Genomic DNA, 20,243 nt, shown 5'->3' with positions numbered 1-20,243 from the left:
TTTCAGTCCTGATGAAGGGCCTCGACCCAAAACATCAACTGTCCATTTCCCTCCACAGATGCTGCCTGACCCATTGAGTTCCTCCACCATCTTGTGTGTTGCTCCAGATTCCAGCATCCGCAGTCTCTTGTGTCTCTACAATCCTGACCATTACACATTACCTCCAATCCCATGGGTTCTAACTTTCTTGAATAACCTCTTGTATGGCATGTTCTTGAGCGGCTTCTTAAACTCCCTCTAGTGGCCCGAGTTCAATCCTGACATGTGGAGTTTGCACATTCTCCCTGTGACCATGTCGGGTTCCACCAAGGTCTTCGGTTTCCTCCCATGTCCAAAAGATGTGCAGCTTGGTGGGTTAATTTTGGCCACTAAAAAGTGTACGTGAGCAGTAGAATATGCAGGGAGAATATGTTACAGAGGAAATTAGTGGGGGAATGGGATTGGTGTTGGTATTGGTTTATTATTGTCACTTGTACCGAGGTACAGTGAAAAACTTGTCTTGCAACCGTTTGTACAGATCAATTCATTACACAGTGTATTGAGGTAATACAGGGTAAAAACAATAACAGAATACAAAGTAAAGTGTCACAGCTGCAGGGAAGTGCAGTGCAGGTAGACAATAAAGTGCAAGGTCACAACAAGGTAGATTGTGAGGTCAGAATCCATCTCATTGTATAAGGGAACTGTTTATTAGTGTTATCACAGTGTGACAGAAGCTGTCCTTGAGCCTGGTGGTATGTGCCCTCAGTCTCCTGTATCTTCTGCCTGATGGGAGAGGAGAGAAGAGAGAATGATCCGGTTGGGTGGGGTCTTTGATTATGCTGGCTGCTTCACCAAGGCAGCGAGAGGTATAGACAGAGTCCTTGGAGGGGAGGCTGCTTTCCGTGATTGCTCGAGCATAAACTTGATGGGCTGAATGGGTTCTAGCTATGTCACTGGGGAATATAGAAGGACATGGTTGAACACTGTTGTGTAGAGTTCAGTCAATGTTTACAGTAACAAAATGCTGCTATCTGACAGGAACGAATCTGACTTCCCTGATCCAGATGTGAGCTGGCAGAACCAAGGCAGAATAACACTGCTCAGCTCCCCACATAAACACAGGCAGGTTTTGCCCTGTCTGTTAGGGCACTGCCTTTTAGAGATTTTCATTACCTCATTCATATTAGAACAAGATATTTCAAAATGAGGGCTTTCCACTCTTTCCTGGTCTGACAGGGCCACATCTGATTGAGACATCGTCCCTCATCAGTGAGCAGTAACGTGCACAACAAGACTCCAAATTATGTAGTTTGAGAATGGGCGCGTTTGTTCTGTGTCTGTGTATGGGAGTGTGTGTGTGTGTGTGTGTGTGTGTGTGTGTGTGTGTGTGTGTGTGTGTGTGTGTGTGTGTGTGTGTGTGTGTGTGTGTGTGTGTTTGTGTGTTTATGTGCTTGCTTGTGTGTTGTGGTGGAGAAACAATTTCGTCATTCTCTGAATATTATATATTCTTCCCATAACTTTAATTGGAGAATTTACTGGAGCAACATACACAAAATGCTGGAGGAACTCAGCAGGTTTTCTGCTGCCATTTTCACTGCTATCCTAAAGCAGTAAAAGTGAGGAACAGTGAACAATCAAATACAAGCAGGATACTTACATTTAAGGCCTGTCCATTTGCACTCCATACTACATCAAAGGAAGAAGATACTGCTCGTGAATATTGAGCAGTTGAGCAAGGAACCAGTGGACCATCAGTGCTGCTGGAACTAAACTCCAACAAGGTGTCATCATGTTCAAGAGCAAGAAAGGGGAGAAAAGTCAAATTACTTTGAAATCCACTGCTTACCTCTGATTACAGGTTATTGCTGTCAGTTAACCTGATAACTAAAGGCTTTTGCTGGCCTCTCAACACCCATCATTGATTGTTCTCAAGAAATGGAAAACAACCACTTTGAGACTGTGGATTAAAGGATAAAAAATAATTGGTGCTTGAAACAGAATATTGGAGGATTAGTGTGTTAGAGCTTGGAAACTTCCTTCAAAGAACCTGTGTGCACATGTTTATCTGTTTGTGTTGTGTGCTTATCTATGTTTGCTGGGGTGTGTACATGTCTGGTTTTGTGTGTGTGTGTGTGTGTGTGTGTGTGTGTGTGTGTGTGTGTGTGTGTGTGTGTGTGTGTGTGTGTGTGTGTGTGTGTGTGTGTGTGTATATGCAGTGTGCATGTCTATTATTCTTTTTATCTGAAATTTCCACTTTATAGATCTATACATCATCCATAAACCTCTCTTTTCTACTTTTGTTAAAAATTGTACTATTTTGCTTCTAATACTTTTCAATAATTTTAACTAAAATAAGCTATTGCACAAAATGGGATTCTGAATCTTATACATGAAGGATTTGTATAGAAGAGGCGTAAAACTTTCAAAAGAATCATTGCTTAAGCCCAGGTGGAGTATTGTAGCTGGTGGGAAGGACTAAGTAAGGATTCTACCAGAAATGAAAAGTGTAGAACCGGTACGAAGAACAGCTTGACAAATTGTCCCTTTTTCATGGAACATGATTAAGAGAATTAGTAGAAATATGAAACAATTAAGCATGAAAGGTTTTGACTGAGGTGAAAGATTACTTCCACTAAATGGTAAATTGGTGATAAGGGTACAGATTTAGGATTACAAAAGGAACAACTGAAACTATTAAATCATTTTACTCTGCACACAAAGCAATTTGTGATTTACTGCAGTTAGCTAATTTGCCAGCATCTAGATTAGTAAACACAAAGAATGCAGGAGCTACTGGAATTTAAATTTTTTTAATTTTATTTACGGCGTGGTAACTGGTCCTTCCGGCCCAACAAGTCCGCACCGCCCATTTTAAACCCCCAAATTAACCTACCCGTACGTCTTTAGAATGTGGGAGGAAACCGGAACACCCGGAGGAAACCCACGCAGACACGGGAGGACGCATAAACTCCTCACAGACAGCGACGAGAATTGAACCCCGATCACTGGTGCTGTAATAGCGTCGCGCTAACCGCTACGCTACCATGCCACCCCTTTAGAATTATTTAGAATTAGATTGCAGCAGATTAGAGAACAAGATAAAGGGAATCTACCTGAAATATGAACTTTGTTTCCCTCTCCACCAGTGCTGCCTGACCAACTGAGTGTTTCCAGCATTTGCTGTTTTTATTTCAGATTTCCACTTTTGAGGAAACAGACAGCCTCATCCCATTCTGTGCACCCACCAGCTAAAAGCCAGTCCGCCTACAAATCTAAAGCTCTGTATCAAATAAAGAATATGACCATTGTAGTCTGATGCCTTCAGCAAGGATTCATTCAGTGTAAACCAAAAATTGAATGAAGTTACTAGCCCATAATATTTTGTGAAAACCAGTCAGTGCTGAATTTTACAAAAAGACTGTAAGCTGAAAGAAAATTCCTAAATAATTGTTTACGATAACTACAAGCTAACATGGTAACTTAACCAAAAGTTACAAGTCATCATAAAGCAAGATGGCTTCAATCTGTTAGGTTCTTCCGCCAGTAGGTTTGGAAAATGGGGGTCAACATCACAAGTGAAGCCCATTATCTACTTTTTAGGATGCTGAAAAACTCATTTATTTCCGTTCCCCCCACCCCCGTCCCCACCATTAAAGCATTATTGTTGTGCTAATGGGCGGTCATCAAACATTCCTCTAAAAGAGAGTTGATGACCTTGTAGCGGATAAGCAGGATAAAGATGGTTCAATCAACAGGGAAGGTTACCTCAATCAAATTATCACGGGATTATATAGTAAAGAGGGCTCAGGACAGGCTTTGGTTACTTGCAAGTTAACTATGGACAGAATTGATCACCTATACAGAGCTTATTCACTAGGTCACAGTGAAGGGCTAAAGCTGAGTAAGGAACTGAATACAGAGGTTGTACTGGTGTGCAAAAGTTTCATATAACACCTTATGTCACATTTTTTGGAATGTTGGTGTCTATATTATTTTGTTTGTAGCATTTGCTCAGTTTCAATGAACCCCTTAAAAGAGTTCTGGGTGATGCTATGATGTGATACTTTACTGGTTTTACCCACACAGATCAATTCAGGCCTAACTCAAAGGATAGGTGTAAGAGAAAATGACCTCCAGTACCGGGATGGCTCCACAGAATGGAGGCTTGTAGGAAGCTGCAGGAGACAGGATCTGTATGAGAGGTTTGTTGGGAATAATGTATACCGAGTTGACTTTCAAGAATACTGTGGTGTAACTGGAAACCAAGAAATATAGACAGCCTTATGGTGTCTCACAAGGACCTCAGTGCACTAAGGTACAAACAACCCATCTTAAAGTGGAGCCATTTTGCAGACAGCTAAATCCCACAAACAGCAGTGGAAAATATTACTCATTTATCTCTTTTGACGGCCGGAGAATAATTGGTCTGGAGACCTCTGAAAAGTGACTTGGGATCTTCAACATCCCCTGATCATGGATGAAAGAGGGTCCTCAAAATAGTTCCCTATTATAGGATGATGCTTACAACAACATGGTCCCTCCTCAGTTGGCGAGTGCCAGAGGGGGACAGGAAGTGTGCCCAGTTTTATTTTGTGTATTTTATGTTTTCTTTCATAAAAGAAAAACAAGTGAAAATTTAAAAAGTTCACATTGCTGTCAAGGATGAATTTGAGTCTTTTTGGTGCCCACTGATTGCAGGAGATCTCAGCTGCACCAATGGACACTGAATTCTCCCTCTCCAAGGTCACCCAGGCATGGACACAGCAGCTGCAGAGCAGACTCAAATAAAAATATTTCATGTCTCAGACACAGGGTGCTGCTCACTGCTACGTGTCACCCATGCAGGTAAATATTTGCTCAGATTAAAGGAACCTGTTCAAGCTGCAGAACCCTTCACTGTTAGTATATTCCTTTACTACAGAGGAGGAAGCCATGTGGCCTATCCATTCCTTGCCAGCAATCAATCCCATTCCCTATTTATCTCACTACTAGCAACTAGCTACAGCAGACAATTAAACTACAGGGACATCTTTGGCATGTGGGAGGAAACCAGAGCACCTGGTTAAAAACCCACATGGTCACAGGGAAAACGTGCAAACAGTCAGCACTGGAAGTCAGGATCGAACACAGGTCACGGGAGCTGCGAGGCAGCAGTACTACCTGCTGTCAAAAAAACATCACCAATATCATTGGCGTGAATTCAGCACAATAAAGTTGTTGAAGGGATGTCCTGATTTCACTAACATCACTAAGCACAAATGTCTGCAAGCATCACCCCTACATTTTAGATCACTCAGACGTTATTCCCTAATCTCCTAAAATTTGAACAATGAAACAGTTCCCTAGTGTACTGTATAAAACAAAGAGAAGAAAAGGCTTTGCTTGTGATTCAGCATACTGTGAAAATCCATTATTCTGCTTGAAGTCTTCTGGCTGATTAAACATGCCACAGGCAAACCTTTAGGAGCTCCCCATTATATTTTGTGATGGTTAATGACAGTTTGCTATTACAATGAGACTATGTGATGTACTGCTGGTGTTTAGATATGACTTTAGCTGCATAAATTGCTTTGTTCATGATTTGAAATCCATTTTATAATTTGAAGTGTGAGTTACTTCTTATTGAAGAATAAAGTTTCCCTTGGGAAATATGGTCCCAGGTTTGATAAGTTTGCTTGAGTTTGTTGGGCCCAGATTCCAGGGAGGAGGAGCTGAGGAGGTGGGAATGGAAGTAGCGGTTCATTGTGGGGGCAGGATGGCTGTGGTTGGTGCGGAGCGAGAGGCAGTGGAGGGAAGGTGAAAGTGTTTCGCCGTACAGGCCTTCCCCAGATAACGAACAGGTTCCTTTTTTTACAGGCATCCAATAAGTCGATTTTATCCGTAAGTCGGAAAATACACAAAAATCACGCGATTTGGAGCCATACCTCCATGGTATCGTAATGAATGGTATCAAAAACATATAAGACTGATAAGAAAGAATAATTAAAGTCAAAGTCAAAGTCGAGTTTATTGTCATATGCACAACTACATGTGCGCACAGGTGCATTGAAAAATTTACTTGCAGCAGCATCACAGGCACATAGCATCAGATACACAATATTCACAAGAAAAACATAAATTAAACATTAATTATACACAGTTTTTACAAGAAAGAACACGGAACAGAAACAAAACAAAGTCGATTGTAGTGCAAAATAGTCATAGTGTTTTGCTGTACTGAGGTAGTGATAAGGATTATAGCTGTGGATTACTAAAAATAGAGAGAGAGGGGAAACTGGTTCTGCTGTTCGTAGGAATGAACATTTGTCCGTATGTCAGACTCTTGAATTTAATAATATTATGAGAGCTCATTCATATATACAGGTGTCCATAAGTCAGGCGTTCATAATCCAGGGACGGTGTGTTCTTGGTCTCTGTGACTCTTGGGAAGGAAGATCAGCATGGTTCCCAGTTCTCCCTCCAGGAAAGTCAGTCAACTGGAAATGTACCATTTTGAGACTAAAACTTCAAGGACAAAAATGAATTGGAGCCTGAAACTAAATATTGGAGGATCAGATTCTGCAAGCTAAATCCAAGAAAGTTAGAGCTGAAGATCTTCTTTCAGAAAACATCCGTGCAGGTGATGCATAGACATGGGTGACTGCATGTGTATACATAGGTGGGTATCAGTGACATTCAGATGTCACTGTCATGGAGTGACAGTGTCATAAAACACAGAAACAAGCCCTTTTGCTCACCATGCTTGTGGTGACCATCAAGTACACACCTAGACCAATCCCATTTACCAGCACTTGGTCCACCCACTGTGCCGATGTGATTCAAGGTCTCATCCGGATACATATTAAAGTTGTGAGAGTAGTGCTTCCAGCATCCAGTCAGGCAGTGTGTTCCAGGTTACACTCATCCTCTGGGTGAAAGAGTTCTTCTTCAGATCCTGTCTAAACCTTTTACCCCTTTCTGTAAACCTCTGCCCTTCAGTTTTAGATGCTTCTACAATGGGGAAACGTTTCCACTATCTGGAGAAAATTAAAAAAACTGCAGATGCTGGAAATCTGAAACTTAATATAAAACTCTGGAAATACTCAACAGGTCAGACTGCATCAGTGGGAAGAGAAACAGTGTCAATATTTCAGGTCGGAGACCCTCACAACTGAAAAGGAGATGAAGGAAGCTGCAGGGAGGGTGGGAGAGGAGATGTCCCTGATAGGGTGAAACCAGTGACCATGGTTTCCTACCATCTCACAATTTTGTGTGCCTCTAGCAGGTTCCCCCTTAGCCTCAAAAAACAAACCGCTGGAGGAACTCAACAGGTCGAGCAGCATCTGTGGAGCCAAAGAAATGGGCGTCATTTCAGGTGTGGACCCTGCATTAGGTCCTGAAGTAGGGCCCCAGCCCAGAACGTCAGTCATTTCTTTGCCTCCACAGATGCTGCTCGACCTGTTGAGTTCCTCAAGCAGTTTGGTTGTTTTGCTGTGGATTCCAGCATCTTCTGTCCCTGTTCCCCCGCCCCCACCTCTGGCCAAAACATAACAAATACAACCTTTTCAGTCTCTCCTCATATCATATCCCGATGCAGGGTTTCAACCCAAAACGTCAATAAATCCTTTCCTTCCACAGATACTCCTCTACCTGTTGAATTCCACCAGTAGATTGTTGCTACTGAACACAGTACTCTAGCTGTGGCCTAATCAATATCATATAAGGTTTTACCACAACTCCCTGCTCTTATATTCTGTGCCCTGGGTAATGAAGACAAGTATCCCATATGCCTTCTTCACTGTCTTTTCTACCTTTGCTGCCACCTTGGATTTGTACACCAGGATCCTTGGAACTGTACCCCAAACCCAACACCACATGTACATCATGTGACACATCTCACAGCCAAAGAACACACCACAAGTCTCCTCCTGTTTGGTCAGTGGCTGGGAGTTCTTAAAACTTTATTTATACAGCATGGTAACAGGCCCTTCCGGCCCAACAAGTCTGCGCCACCCAATTACATCCATGTTAACCTACTAACCCGTACGTTTTTGGAACGTGGGAGAAAACCGGAGCACCCGGAGGAAACCCACACAGTCACAGGGAGAACGTACAAACTCCTTATAGACAGCGGCCAGAATTGAACCCCAATCGTTGAGGTGGTGATGACTTGAAGGCTGTATATTGTGAGCACACTATAGCCGGCCAGAGGGAAGATAGCGAGGTAGTTCTACTTTTAGCCTAACCTAATGACCACATTGCTGTGAGTGACTGAGACAGAGTTTCTGTGTGCAAACTATCATCTACTCACTGAATTTTCTGGAGAAATTATGATGCTTTTATTGGGAGAAATTGCTGTACTTTCTGTTTATTCTGCTCCTTAAACAGACTCTGTTACCGAGTAGATACACAAGAGAGTGCAGTTGCTGGTATATGGAGCAACAAACAAGGTGCTGGAGGAACTCAACGAGTCAGGCACCATCCTGGCCCTTTGTGTTCATCCAGCATCTTGTCTGTTGCTCTGTTGCCCAGTAAGTGGACTTTGTTTGCTACAAGTTATATATATCATCTCCTCACCAACTCACTGGCTGACGTAATGGTGTCAATAAACAGCAAGTTAACTGAAATGGTGGCTAATAACAAATTCTGTTCTTTTGCAGCTCTGTGGCTTTGTCTACGCCTGTTACGTCAGTAAAGTCTTTATGGAAGAGGAAGACAGCTGTAAGTGCCTGCACGTTTTTTTTAGTAACACTGGAGGAACCATCAAGGAGAGACTTTATCCTCATTCCCCCAGCTGGAAACTCATGGGATTGGGCAGAATTCCAGTATTAACCCACTCCCATTATTACTGTCCAATGTTTTCAGTAGTGAGCAGTTTCAGAAAGGTTGTAAAACCAGCATTTCCAATTGCTGAGTTAAAATTCTGCCTTCAATACCTTAACACAAGCACCAGTTTATGATACAGCTCTCCCAAATGTAATGAGAGCAAGAAGTAATAACATGTCTAAACTGTTCCTGGACACTGGGTATATTTAGAAACAGCCCAGGTTCTTGATGAAGATGGGAAAGACTTGTATCTACATAGAGACTTTCATGACCTCAGGAAGTCTCAAAGCATTTACAGACAGTGAATTGTAGCCATTGTTCATATGTAGGAAACCAGGGAGCCAATTTTGACACAGCAAGATCTCAGCCAAAGCAACATAATACTAACCGGATCACGGCTTTTTTGGTTGTTTCCTGAGGGATAAATATTCACCAGAACACTGAAGTAACTTGCCTACTCTTCCTCAAATTAATCTCAAGTGATCTTTTACATTCACCTGAGAGAGCAGATGAGATCATGGTTAAACATGTCATCAAAAAGATGTCTGCGGTACAAGATTTCCCCCCTCAAATTCTGTTGCATAAACAAGAGGGTGTAGATTTAAGGTGCTCTCATCACACTTGGGAGGGGTGCATCCATAAAGTGGTGTTTATGTGAGTTTTAAAAGGGATCTGAGGGGTCTTTTTTTTTAACACAGAGAGTGGTTGATATCTAGAACACAGAGCCAGAGGAGGCAGAGGGCAAAAATTTCGGCTTGAACGTGGTGGTCTGAAGGGCCTGTCTCTGTGCTATACGACTGTATGATTCTGTGACTGAAGGTCCATGGTACTGCTGTAGTGTGGAGAGACTACCATCTGTGCCAACTGTCTGCCCCTCTTCCGAGGTTACATCCATGCCAGGGTGTCCCTGGAAAGGAAACAGGCAGTGTTCATTTTGGGATCAGTGAGCACTGCAGCAGCTGGACTGCATTCTGGAAGGGGAGGACAACATTTTAATTTAAGGTTTGCATTACATTAGTAAAGTTATTTTAAAACAGCAATAACATGAAAACACAGTGGTGCAGCCAGTAGTGTTGAGACAGAGGCCTTTTTTCTTTTATGTTTCCAATTATCACCTACCTGCTTCTGTCTCAACACTACCCCTCCCCCACCTGGCTCCACCTGCCCATCACCCCCACCCCCTCATCTAATTCCACCTATCACCTACCAGCCCCTGCCTCACTCCTCCCTCTCACTTCTATATATACTGGCTACCTTCCCTCTGCACTCTCAGTCCTGATGCAGGGTCTGGACCTGAAATACCAACCATCCCTCTGCCACCACAGATGATGCCTGACCCACTGAGTTCTTCCAGCAGTTTATTTTTTACTCCATATTTTAGTATCAGCAGTCTCTTGTGTGTCTCCAGTTAGTTTATTACTCGGACTGTTTCACTCGGTCCATGGTGCGGGAGTGGGAGGAGGGAAGTAATTCACCATCAGAGTTAAATATGTAAACTGGTGGAACACCATGAGTTCCCAGCATTGTCATGGAGAATACCATAAATGTTGGAATCTGCTACCTGCCTCAGAACCTTGTGTATATGAAGAAACTATAATACAGAATTATGCATTCTGCAGTTTGCCTCCCAATGTATTATCATAACACCAGGAGACAGCTGTAGGTGACATTAAATGGCACCTTTCAAATGTTAATGTGGCTCATTGGGAAGCATTTGTGCAAGACTGCAGGCTCTACCATTCAGGCGTTCAAGTACGTGAGGTGCTTGAACACCAATATACATGCTTCCTCTCTTATGACTAATTATATGCTGTCTTCAATTAAGGTCTAATAAATTTATGTGGTGCATCTTGACTTCTACTAGTTTGAATGGTGGGTAATATTAACCTGGGTAGTGGCTGGTGGTGTTTAAATTGACCACAGCAGTTTAGAATGGAGATCCCTGAATAACTAAAACAATTCTGGAAAAAAATTGACCTTGAGAAGTTTTTGATGAGTCACCATTTTGAACCTCTTGTGGTGAAGATAGTCCTGCAGAGCTTGTTGTGTAGAGAGTGCCAGGAGTTAGAGAGTGACAATGAATGGCAATATGCTTCCAAGTCAGGATGGTGTGGGACTTGAGGTTGAACCTGCAGGTGGTGGTGTCCCCATGCACTCGTTGCCCTCGTCCTCCTTGGAGGTGGTGATAGATGTCACGGGAGATGCTATCGGAGTAGCATTGGCGAGGAACTGCAGTGCATTTTGTCGCTACTTTAACAATCTTTCCTGAGGACTGTTTTATTTAGTTATGATGCTCCCATATCTTGATATTTCCATTTTTCCTTATGACATATAAGGAGGCCATTCAGCCCATCATGCCTATGCCAGATCTCAGAGTAATCCCATCAGTCCCATTCATCTACTACACTAGGGGTATTTTACAGCCATGAATTAACCTGGCAATCAACCCATCTTTGGAATGTGGGAGGATACAGGGCATCTGAGAGGAAACCCATGGAGAACGGGTAAATTCTACACTGACGGCACCAGAGATCAGGATTGAACTCAGGTCTCTGTGGCTGTAAAGCAGCAGCACTACCTGCAGTACCACTGAGCCACCCTATCTCCAGCCTACGTCCATTCAATAAAGGATTTATCCCTCAGCGAGATTGTGGGATAAATTTTTGTTGAACAGACATTGGTCTTCACAGCTCAGAGTTACCTGCATTCTGCCTGAGGTGTATTTAATTTTAATCCTGAATCAATATGATTTGCATCAATAGAGATGTCATCCAATGACAAGTCAAGAATCCTCACATCTCTGTTGAGGGGTCTTCTAGATTAAGGCTCCCAATCATTTGACTTTTCTCATGGCCTGCAACAGAGTTTATATGTTGTTCAAAGATAAAGTACAGTAGAAGCTGGAAATCTGGGACCAAACAAAAAATACTGGAAATGCTTAGCAGATCAGGCAGCATCTGTGGAAAAAGAGTTAACGTTTCAAGTTGATGACCTTTCCTCAAAACTGGGAAAATATTAGAGGTAAAACATGTTCTAATATGCAGGAAAGAGGCAAGGAGTAGAGAGAACACAAAGGAAGGCAATGGCTGGGCAAAGAGGAGGAGGACTCAAAATCCAAAGTGGGTCATAGAGCCGGGTGAGTGTGGCCGAAAAGGGGTTGTTCTCTGTGCAGAGTGAATGTTCTCCATTTCTCAGTTTCCTTTCCACCTTTAGAGATCAAAAGGTGAAATCAAAAGGTGAAATCAGAGGAGGAAGGCCACAATGTCCACTGTAACACAGTCAACAGAGGAAGACTGCAGTCTTTTTATGAGGTTACACACCACAGAGCCAGCAATGAACTTTCAATAGAGGCACTCACATAGACACCCGCACATACAGACTCATACACACAGATACACAGACTCATATCTATATATGTGTGTACACACATACACACACACACACACACACACACACACACAGACACACACACACACACACACACACACAGAGCGAGAGAGAAAGACACACACAGACACAGGCACACAAAACACATACACACACATACACCCAGGCATGTGTGCACACACGCGCACACACACACACACACACACACACAAACACACACACACACACACACATACACACATAAAATCAGGAGCAGAGTTTCCACTGGAATTACCTTTTTCAATTCAGAGATACTGAGACACTGAGCAATGCTCGAACTTACCACAGAAACTGGGAATTAATAAAACCAATACAGAAAAATCTGCAAACCAAAAGAATCATTCCAGCAAAAACTGTGAAACTAACACAGTAGAGATTGGGAATCGGAGCTGAAGCTTCTAACAATACATTTGCTACATCCTTCCCTCCTTAAAATGTAACTACTTCGAAAAAACACACTTTGGAGACTGAAGCTGTTTCTTCCGAATAATGAACTCGATCCAATTAAAAATGTTAATGAAGATCTTTAATGAGTACAGATGGCCCAGGTAAATGCCAGATCCCTGGCAGATTACTGCTGATTTAGAATTACTAATTTATGTAGAAATCCTAAACTAAGATTTTTTTTCACTTATGAAATGCAGCAGCTGCCTTCTGTGACTCCTGAGGTATTACACATTCTTCAAGTGAAAACATTGAAGTTTCAGCTAAACTTTCAATACTTCTGCTTTGCTAGGTAATAGGTATCCATCTTGAACAATAAATTGAGCTCACTTGTTTAGCTGAATATAAAGGATCGCTTGCTCCTCTTTAGGGGAGTTCTCTCATTGTCCAGGCCACCACTTATCCCTCAGTCTACGTCACTAAATTAGATCAAATTGGCCTTTTCCTTCCCTTATATCTGTGGGATCTTGCTGTGCACAGACAAGCCAAGATATTTGCACAGATAATACTAGACTTGAAAAACAGCCTGAACAATTAGCTCAGTGATACCATGGGATACATCCACCAATCCATCAACTACCTATCCATCTTTAACTTCACCTCCATTTATCAATCTTTATCGTTCTATCGTTCACTCTGCCCTTCATCTACAATGGAACTATCTGTGTCCCTATACATATATTGTATCTCTCTGCCTGTTTATCAATCTATTATTTACCTTCCTATATTTTCTCTGGTCAAATATATAAAATCTCAATCGGCACTTTTCCCTCAAGGTTTAATTCCATTCCAGGAAGCCCCATAAGCCCTGATGTTGAAAATTGATTTATTGGTTTATTGCTTTGATATTGTCATACTGTGAAAAGCCTTTGTTTGCATGCCCTCCAGGCAGATCATGCCATACATAAGTACATCTAAGTAGTAAAAATAAAACAGAATGCAGAATATAGTGTCGCAGCAACAGAGAAGGTGCAATGTAGGTTACGGTGCAAAGGCCACGACGAAGTAAATTAAGAATTCATCTTTAACATATGAGAGGTCCATTCAAGAGTCTGACAACAGTGGGACAGAGGCTGTCCAAGAGCCTGGTGATACGTGCTTTCAAGCTTTTGTATCTACTGCCTGACGGGAGAAAGGAGAAGAGAGAATGACTAAGGTGGGAGGGTTCCTTGATTATGTTGGCTGCTTTCCCGAGGCAGTGGGAAGTGTTTGATGTGCTAAAAGCACTGGTATCTCTAACAACAGAAGTATGCTGTAGGGTCATGATGTTCCTAGCTTACAACAGTGGCAACTCATTCCAAAGGAGCTTCATTTGCTGTAATAAAACAGAAACTGCTGGAAATGCTCAGCAGGTCAGGTAGCGTCTGTGGAGAGAGAAACAGTTAACATTTAAGGTCCATGTACTTTGATAAATCCTGAGGACATGAAAGTCACTGTAGAAAGGTAGATGACCCACCATTCAGTTATAGCATGGCCGATCTGTACTTCAACTCCAGAATCTGCCTCTGATCAGTATCCCTGTGTATCTTTACCCTAAAAAACTCATTGATCCCCCATTGGAAGTTTGAGTTCAAGCCCTGCTTCCACAGCCCTTGGATGAAGTTGGCCGTGTGTTTTCCCCACTTCTATTGTGCAAAGATGCTTCCTGATCCCCATTCTTGAATGGCCTGATTTTGCAGCTGTGCAGCACTATTTATTTGTTATCGACTGGTCCAGTGCAGTTTTTCAATATTGAATCCTTCTTCTTTCCTCAATTTGATGTCCTGAGAGGTTTCACAGCCAGTTTCTCTACAGTTATGTAATTATGTGGTCAGACGGTAGTACTCAGTAGCAGGAAGGCTTTTGTTCAATCAAAATCAAAAACTGCAGATTCTGGAAACCTGAAATAAAAAGAGAGAATACTGGAAACACTCAATGGGTCAGGCAGCATCTGTGGAAGGAGAAATCAGAATCAGGTTTATTATCAGTGACATATGTCGTGAAATCTGTAGTTTTGCGGCAGCAGTACAGTGCAAGACATAAAGACATAAAAATTACTATAAGTTACAAAAATAAATAAATAGTGCAAAAGAGGAATAACGAGGTAGTGTTCATGGGTTCGTGGACCGTTCTGAAATCTGATGGCGGAAAAGTTCCAAAGCACCAGAAATGTTAACTCTGTTTCCTCTCCACAGGTGCTGCCTGACCAGCTAAGCGTTTCCAGCATTCTCTGTTTTTATTTCAGATTTCCAGCATCTGCGTTTTACTTAAAGGGGCCGACCTTGTGTCGGCCAGAGCCCTGACATCGTCAGTCAAGTTGGATGTTCCCAAGATCATCCATCTCCAAGGTTGTCCTCTTGATGGTCCCTTGAAATTGAGGATGACCTCAGTTTGGCTTGGTGGATCTTCAGAGGAGCCGCTTGCTGGACACATACCTTCTTCAGCAGTCTGGGGATGTTGTTGCTCAGGAGAGCTGGGTTTCCAGCACCTGATTGGTCATCTCTCCTTCCTCCCCTGGCATCATTCTGGCTCAGCACTGAGTCATTGGGTTTAGAAGTGGCATGCACGTGGATGGATCAGGCAGACCATGTAAAGCTTCTCGCAGCTTGCCCCTCCCAAACAGTTTGACTTCAGCTTGCCTTTGGGCCATTTCTTTTGGCTGCCTTTTGAGCATTGGGCAATGAAGGGCTGGGAGAAGAGAACCTGGTGAGGAAGACATCTAAGCGCATTGACCTATCCATCAGAGTTTATTCCTTAAGTGAAAGGCTTGAACATATGAACATAGAACATAGAACACTAAAGCACAGCACAGGCCCTCTGGACCACAATGTTGTGTTGACATTTTATCCTGCTCTAAAATCTATCTAACCCTTCCCTCCCATGTAGCCCTCCATTTTTCTATCATTCATGTATCTATCTAAGAGTCTCTTAAACGTCCCTAATGTATCTGCCCCCACCACCTTCACTGGTAGTGTGTTCCACACACCCACCACTCTCTGAGTATAAAACTTACCTCTGACATCCCCTTATATCTTCCTCTAATCACCTTAAAATTATGACCCCTTGTGTTAGCCATTTTCAGCCTGGGAAAAAGTCTCTGACTGTCCACTCGATCTATGCCTCTTACCATCTTGTACACCTCTATCGAGTCACCTCTCATCTTCCTTCTCTCCAAAGAGAAAAGCCCTCGCTCACTCAACCTATCCTCATAAGACATGCTCTCCAATCCAGGCAGCATCCTGGTAAATCTCCTCTGTACCCTCTCTAAAGCTTCCACATCCTTCCTATAATGAGGCGACCGGAACTGAACACAATACTCCGAGTGTGGTCTAACCAGAGTTCTATAGAGCTGCAACATTACCTTGCGGCTTTTGAACTGAATACCCCAACTAATGAAGGCCAGCACACCTTCTTAACAACCCTATCGAATCCACAGACAGGTATGTGCTTCGGTTACTTCAGCTGATGATTCCAACCACAACAATCCTCGCCTTGGGGTCTGCCCCCCAGTGGTTCTTTGCCCTCTCAACCATTGGTGAGATGGTTGGCTCGGTTGCTGAAATCCCACCCAAGAGCAAACCCGACCAATTTTTTTAAAATTCCAAAATAAGCTTTATTCATCATAAAAAACAAACTTCATACAACAATAAAACAGTGCAAATCTTTATATTTGTGTACAGATTAATCATTAGTGTTACCTTTTTTTATAAAAAACCACAGCACCGATGCCACTCGTGTGGCTCCCTGGATGTTACCCCAATCCCATATTCACATTACGTAAGGGGCTTCTTCGCTTGACTCCGCCCCTCCATCTCTGGTGGCAGAAGAACCCTAAACTGTTGTCCTTCCCCACTGAGCCCTTGTGTTGGCTGCAACCGGCTTCAGTGCGTCCCTCAGCACGTACTCCTGCAGCCTGGAATGTGTCAGTCGGCAGCATTCCCCTACGGACATCTCGCACTGCTGGGAGACCAACAAGTTTCGGGCAGACCAAAGGGCGTCTTTCACCGAGTTGATGACCTTCCAGCAGCAGTTGATGCCTGTCTCTGTGTGCATCCCTGGGAACAGATCGTAGATCAGAGAATCCTCTGTTATGCAGCTGCTGGGGATGAACCATTGACAAGGACCCCTGCATCTTTCTCCACACCCTTCTCGCAAACCCACAGCCCGCAAAGAGGTGGGCGACCATCTCGTCCCCAGCGCAGTCCTCCCGGGGGCAGCATGCACTGGGACTGATGTTTCGACCATGCAGGAAGGATCTGACTGGAAGGGCCCCTCTCACCGCCAGCCAAGCGAGTTCTTGGTGCTTGTTGGTGAGTTCTGGCATTGAGGCAATGACATAACTAATGGGCCATGTTAAGAGCTCCCGCTCTGCTGGGAGAGTGGGCAACAGAGTTCTTCTCAGGCAGTACCTTGAGACTGAGGATGACCAGCTTCCTCTCTGCTTCATGGGTTCTGAGGTGACTGACGAGGCCAATGTGAGGAGTTAAGCTAATGCAGTGCTTGTGGCTTTGCTGTTAGTGAAAGTCTTATGTTGCAGGATTCATCTCTACTGCTTATTCTGCATCACAGGTCCAGTGTGCAGTGCAGATTTAAACCATTTTGCATGAACTTTGTTGACTTTTTAGGAGTTTGTCAGTGAAGAACATGGAGGGTGGTGCAAGAAATGCAGACAATTACAAGATGTAATTGAAAAAGACAAAAGAGAATTGGGGTAGAAATTTAACCCCCACATTCATCAAATGCATAATAATTAACGAATGTGTATTGTAGTGCACTCCTGAAACTGTACGTTAAAGCAGCCACATTTCAGGGGTGAAGCTTGGTGCACAGACGGGACCAAACTGTGTTTAGCACAGAGGATCAATTTCTGCTGCACATGATCCCCCTGCAAATTATTAAATATCCTCATTTTAAAGGATAATAATGGTTTCTCTCTGTTTCCAGTTGATTTCATCGGAGGATTTGATTCCTACGGGTACCAAGCCCCCCAGAAGACCTCTCATTTACAGTTGCAGCCTCTGTACACGTAAGTGCTTCACACAGTGAGAAAGGCCATCGCCACCCCCTCCCCCACCACACGTTTAAGTCTGGTGCGGACCCTCTGGGGAATGTTGTCCAAGGATAATAATCCATTTTTTATTTTTAATGCCTGTCTGGGAAAAACATCTTTAATTTTATTGCTCCCTTCACTGAGATAGCTGTTGCTAATTGGCATTCACAGGGGAACAAGGAAAGCTCAGAGCTGGGGGAGCTTTGAATATCTTAAGTACAAGTCCGGTGTTTGCGAGTATTCTGAGAACATCTCCATGGTTGATTGCAGCAGTGCCAGTAAGGAACTGGATCCTCGCATTCCCCCAGCCCCTCCCCACCCACCACACCCTGGCCCCACAATCCACTAACAGTGGCTCAGCTGGTAGAGCTGCTCTCTCACAGCTCCAGTGATCCCTGTTCAGTCCCAACCTCCGGAGCTGTCTGTGTGGAGTTTGCACGTTCTCCCTGTGACTGAATGGATTTCCTCCAGGTGCTCTGGTTTCATCCCAAAGACGTACGAGTTGGTAGATCAATTGGCCGCTGTAAATTGCCCCCGAGAGTGGTAGAGTCTGGGGGGGGATTCAATGGGAATGTGAGGAGAATAAAAATATGGGATTCGTGTAAATGGGTTAGCATGAACTCAGCTGGCTGAAGGTCCTGTTTTCCAATCTGTACAATTTAATGAGCTTGTGGCAATGTGATGTGGAATTCACATTCCAACCCTTACTGTGGATTTAGGTTCAATCATCATTCTGTGTGGTGGGAGACAAGGGCAGGGGTGACAAGATGTGCAGTGCTGAGATACGAGTTATTCTTGGTGTCTTCAACAGTGCAAAATTACTTTCCTGGACACTCTTGCAATGGTGGGAGTGAACAAAATCTTCCTTTTTCAATCTTTTTATTAGTTTTCAAATTAATACGGATTAATATATCAATGTTTATACATGTAATGCAGAGAGATCAGAAGAACAATCATGACATGGATAATCATAAAGAACAATAAAGTATAAAAAGAATCTGTAGATCCAACAATCTGTTAGTGAATGAATATAGTATAAAAGAAAGAGATTTATTATAAAATATAAAAGAAAGCAAAAAAAATCCCCTAAACAGTAAGAAAAATTATAAGCAATATATCAAACCAAACTAAGCTAAAAAAAAAATTCAAAAAAAAAACTGGACTAAAATTTCTCAATAGAAACAGAGCAATATTATGTTGTCAACTCTGTTCCTTTAAATTGAAAGGTTATTATAAGAGGATCTATATCAGCCAAATGGTTTTGTACTCCCCACTAACTTCCGCAACCCTTTTTCACACCAACACCCTCCCCCCGCCATCTAAACATTGTTCCTACTTCTTTCTCTTCTCATGGGTTTATCTACCTTCCCCTTAATAGCACTCCCCACCTCTGTCCCAGTAGTGAGCTGGTTTTGTCTCCCTTCCTGAGTGCATCCACGAAAGAAACACGGGCACAGAGTGTGGCTCACTTGCTGGTGTGCTGATCCATCTCCAGGGGAGAGGACGGAAACCATTGCCATTGTCTAAAGGGTGGAGACCGGAGTCTACAGTTTAAGGTGGCTCTGCAAAATCTCAAGGCTGAAACAAGGAAGAATTTTTAATTTAGGGCTTAAAACAAGCTGCTGGAAGAACTCAGCAGGTCAGGGAGCATCTGTGGAGGGAAATGGACACTTGACACTTCGGGTCGAGACACTCCATCAGTCCAGATGAAGGCCTCGACCCGAACCGTCGACTGTCCATCTTCCAGCAGATTGTTTGTTGCTCCAGGTTCCAGCATCTGCAGTCTCTTGTGTCACCATTTCGGGTATTTTTTGTTTCAGAAGCATCCCCTGATATTTTTTCTCATCCCTCAACATGATGGAGGGAGCGTGTGGGCTGACGTTAGAGGAAACTGAGGGAGCGCTGAGCTCCCTCAGAACCTGTCAAGTCTGCTGAATAACAGAGCTCTCATTGTCCTTAATCCAAGTAGGACAACCTCCCTCGCACCCACCCTCCACCCCAACTCCCTCAGCCTCGCCTGCCGTTCCCTGGCTGCAACTTTCCTTCTTAACACAGGCCTTCGGCTGAAGCCCCACAGCCGACTTCATCATGGTCCACCTGGAGAAGGCGCGGGGAACCGAGGAGTCTGTTTCTGTTCCACAACACCAGGGCTCAACCGGGCTCTAAAAGCTCCTCCCTTCTCCCAGCACGTCTCCCCTTGCTTTCCCTACTCTGGTGCAATGCCACAACAAATTGCTTTGCTTCAGGAAGAAATTAGTTTAGCCTGCCTGAGTGACTCTTACCTTTGGTACAAGATAATGAAGAGGTTTCGTTTGAACCTGAGTCCCCAGAGCTACGGGCAGGCTGAAGAAGGCCTTGACTACGAGATGGCTGTCACATAAATGAGGCTTTTTACATCCGCAAAGGTGCTGAGGGCCTGACAGCACTTCACCAGCTCCAAATGCTCCTTCAGTCGCTCCCTCTGTCTGTTTGCTAAATTAGGTCCCAGCAGATCAATGCAGGCAAAGCAAGGAGCAGATAACATCAAGAGCTGAATGTCTTCCTCTCTATTTCCAAG

The 20,243-nt window shown here is 43.5% G+C and overlaps 1 protein-coding gene across 4 annotated transcripts in view; it reads left to right on the top strand.

Moving 5' to 3' along the window:
• The window catches only part of nkain1 (sodium/potassium transporting ATPase interacting 1), a 440,342-nt gene that overhangs the window by 410,509 nt on the left and 9,590 nt on the right, over positions 1-20,243 (top strand). For all 4 annotated transcript variants that reach the window (XM_052036124.1, XM_052036125.1, XM_052036122.1 and 1 more), the window contains exons 5-6: positions 8,622-8,682; positions 17,581-17,662. In XM_052036124.1, the coding sequence (XP_051892084.1) occupies positions 8,622-8,682; positions 17,581-17,662 (143 nt within the window). The remainder of the gene's footprint in view (positions 1-8,621; positions 8,683-17,580; positions 17,663-20,243) is intronic.

Source organism: Pristis pectinata, chromosome 22 (assembly GCF_009764475.1).
Source record: "Pristis pectinata isolate sPriPec2 chromosome 22, sPriPec2.1.pri, whole genome shotgun sequence".
Lineage (NCBI taxonomy): Eukaryota > Metazoa > Chordata > Chondrichthyes > Rhinopristiformes > Pristidae > Pristis > Pristis pectinata.
This window is presented reverse-complemented; position numbering and strand designations above follow the sequence as displayed.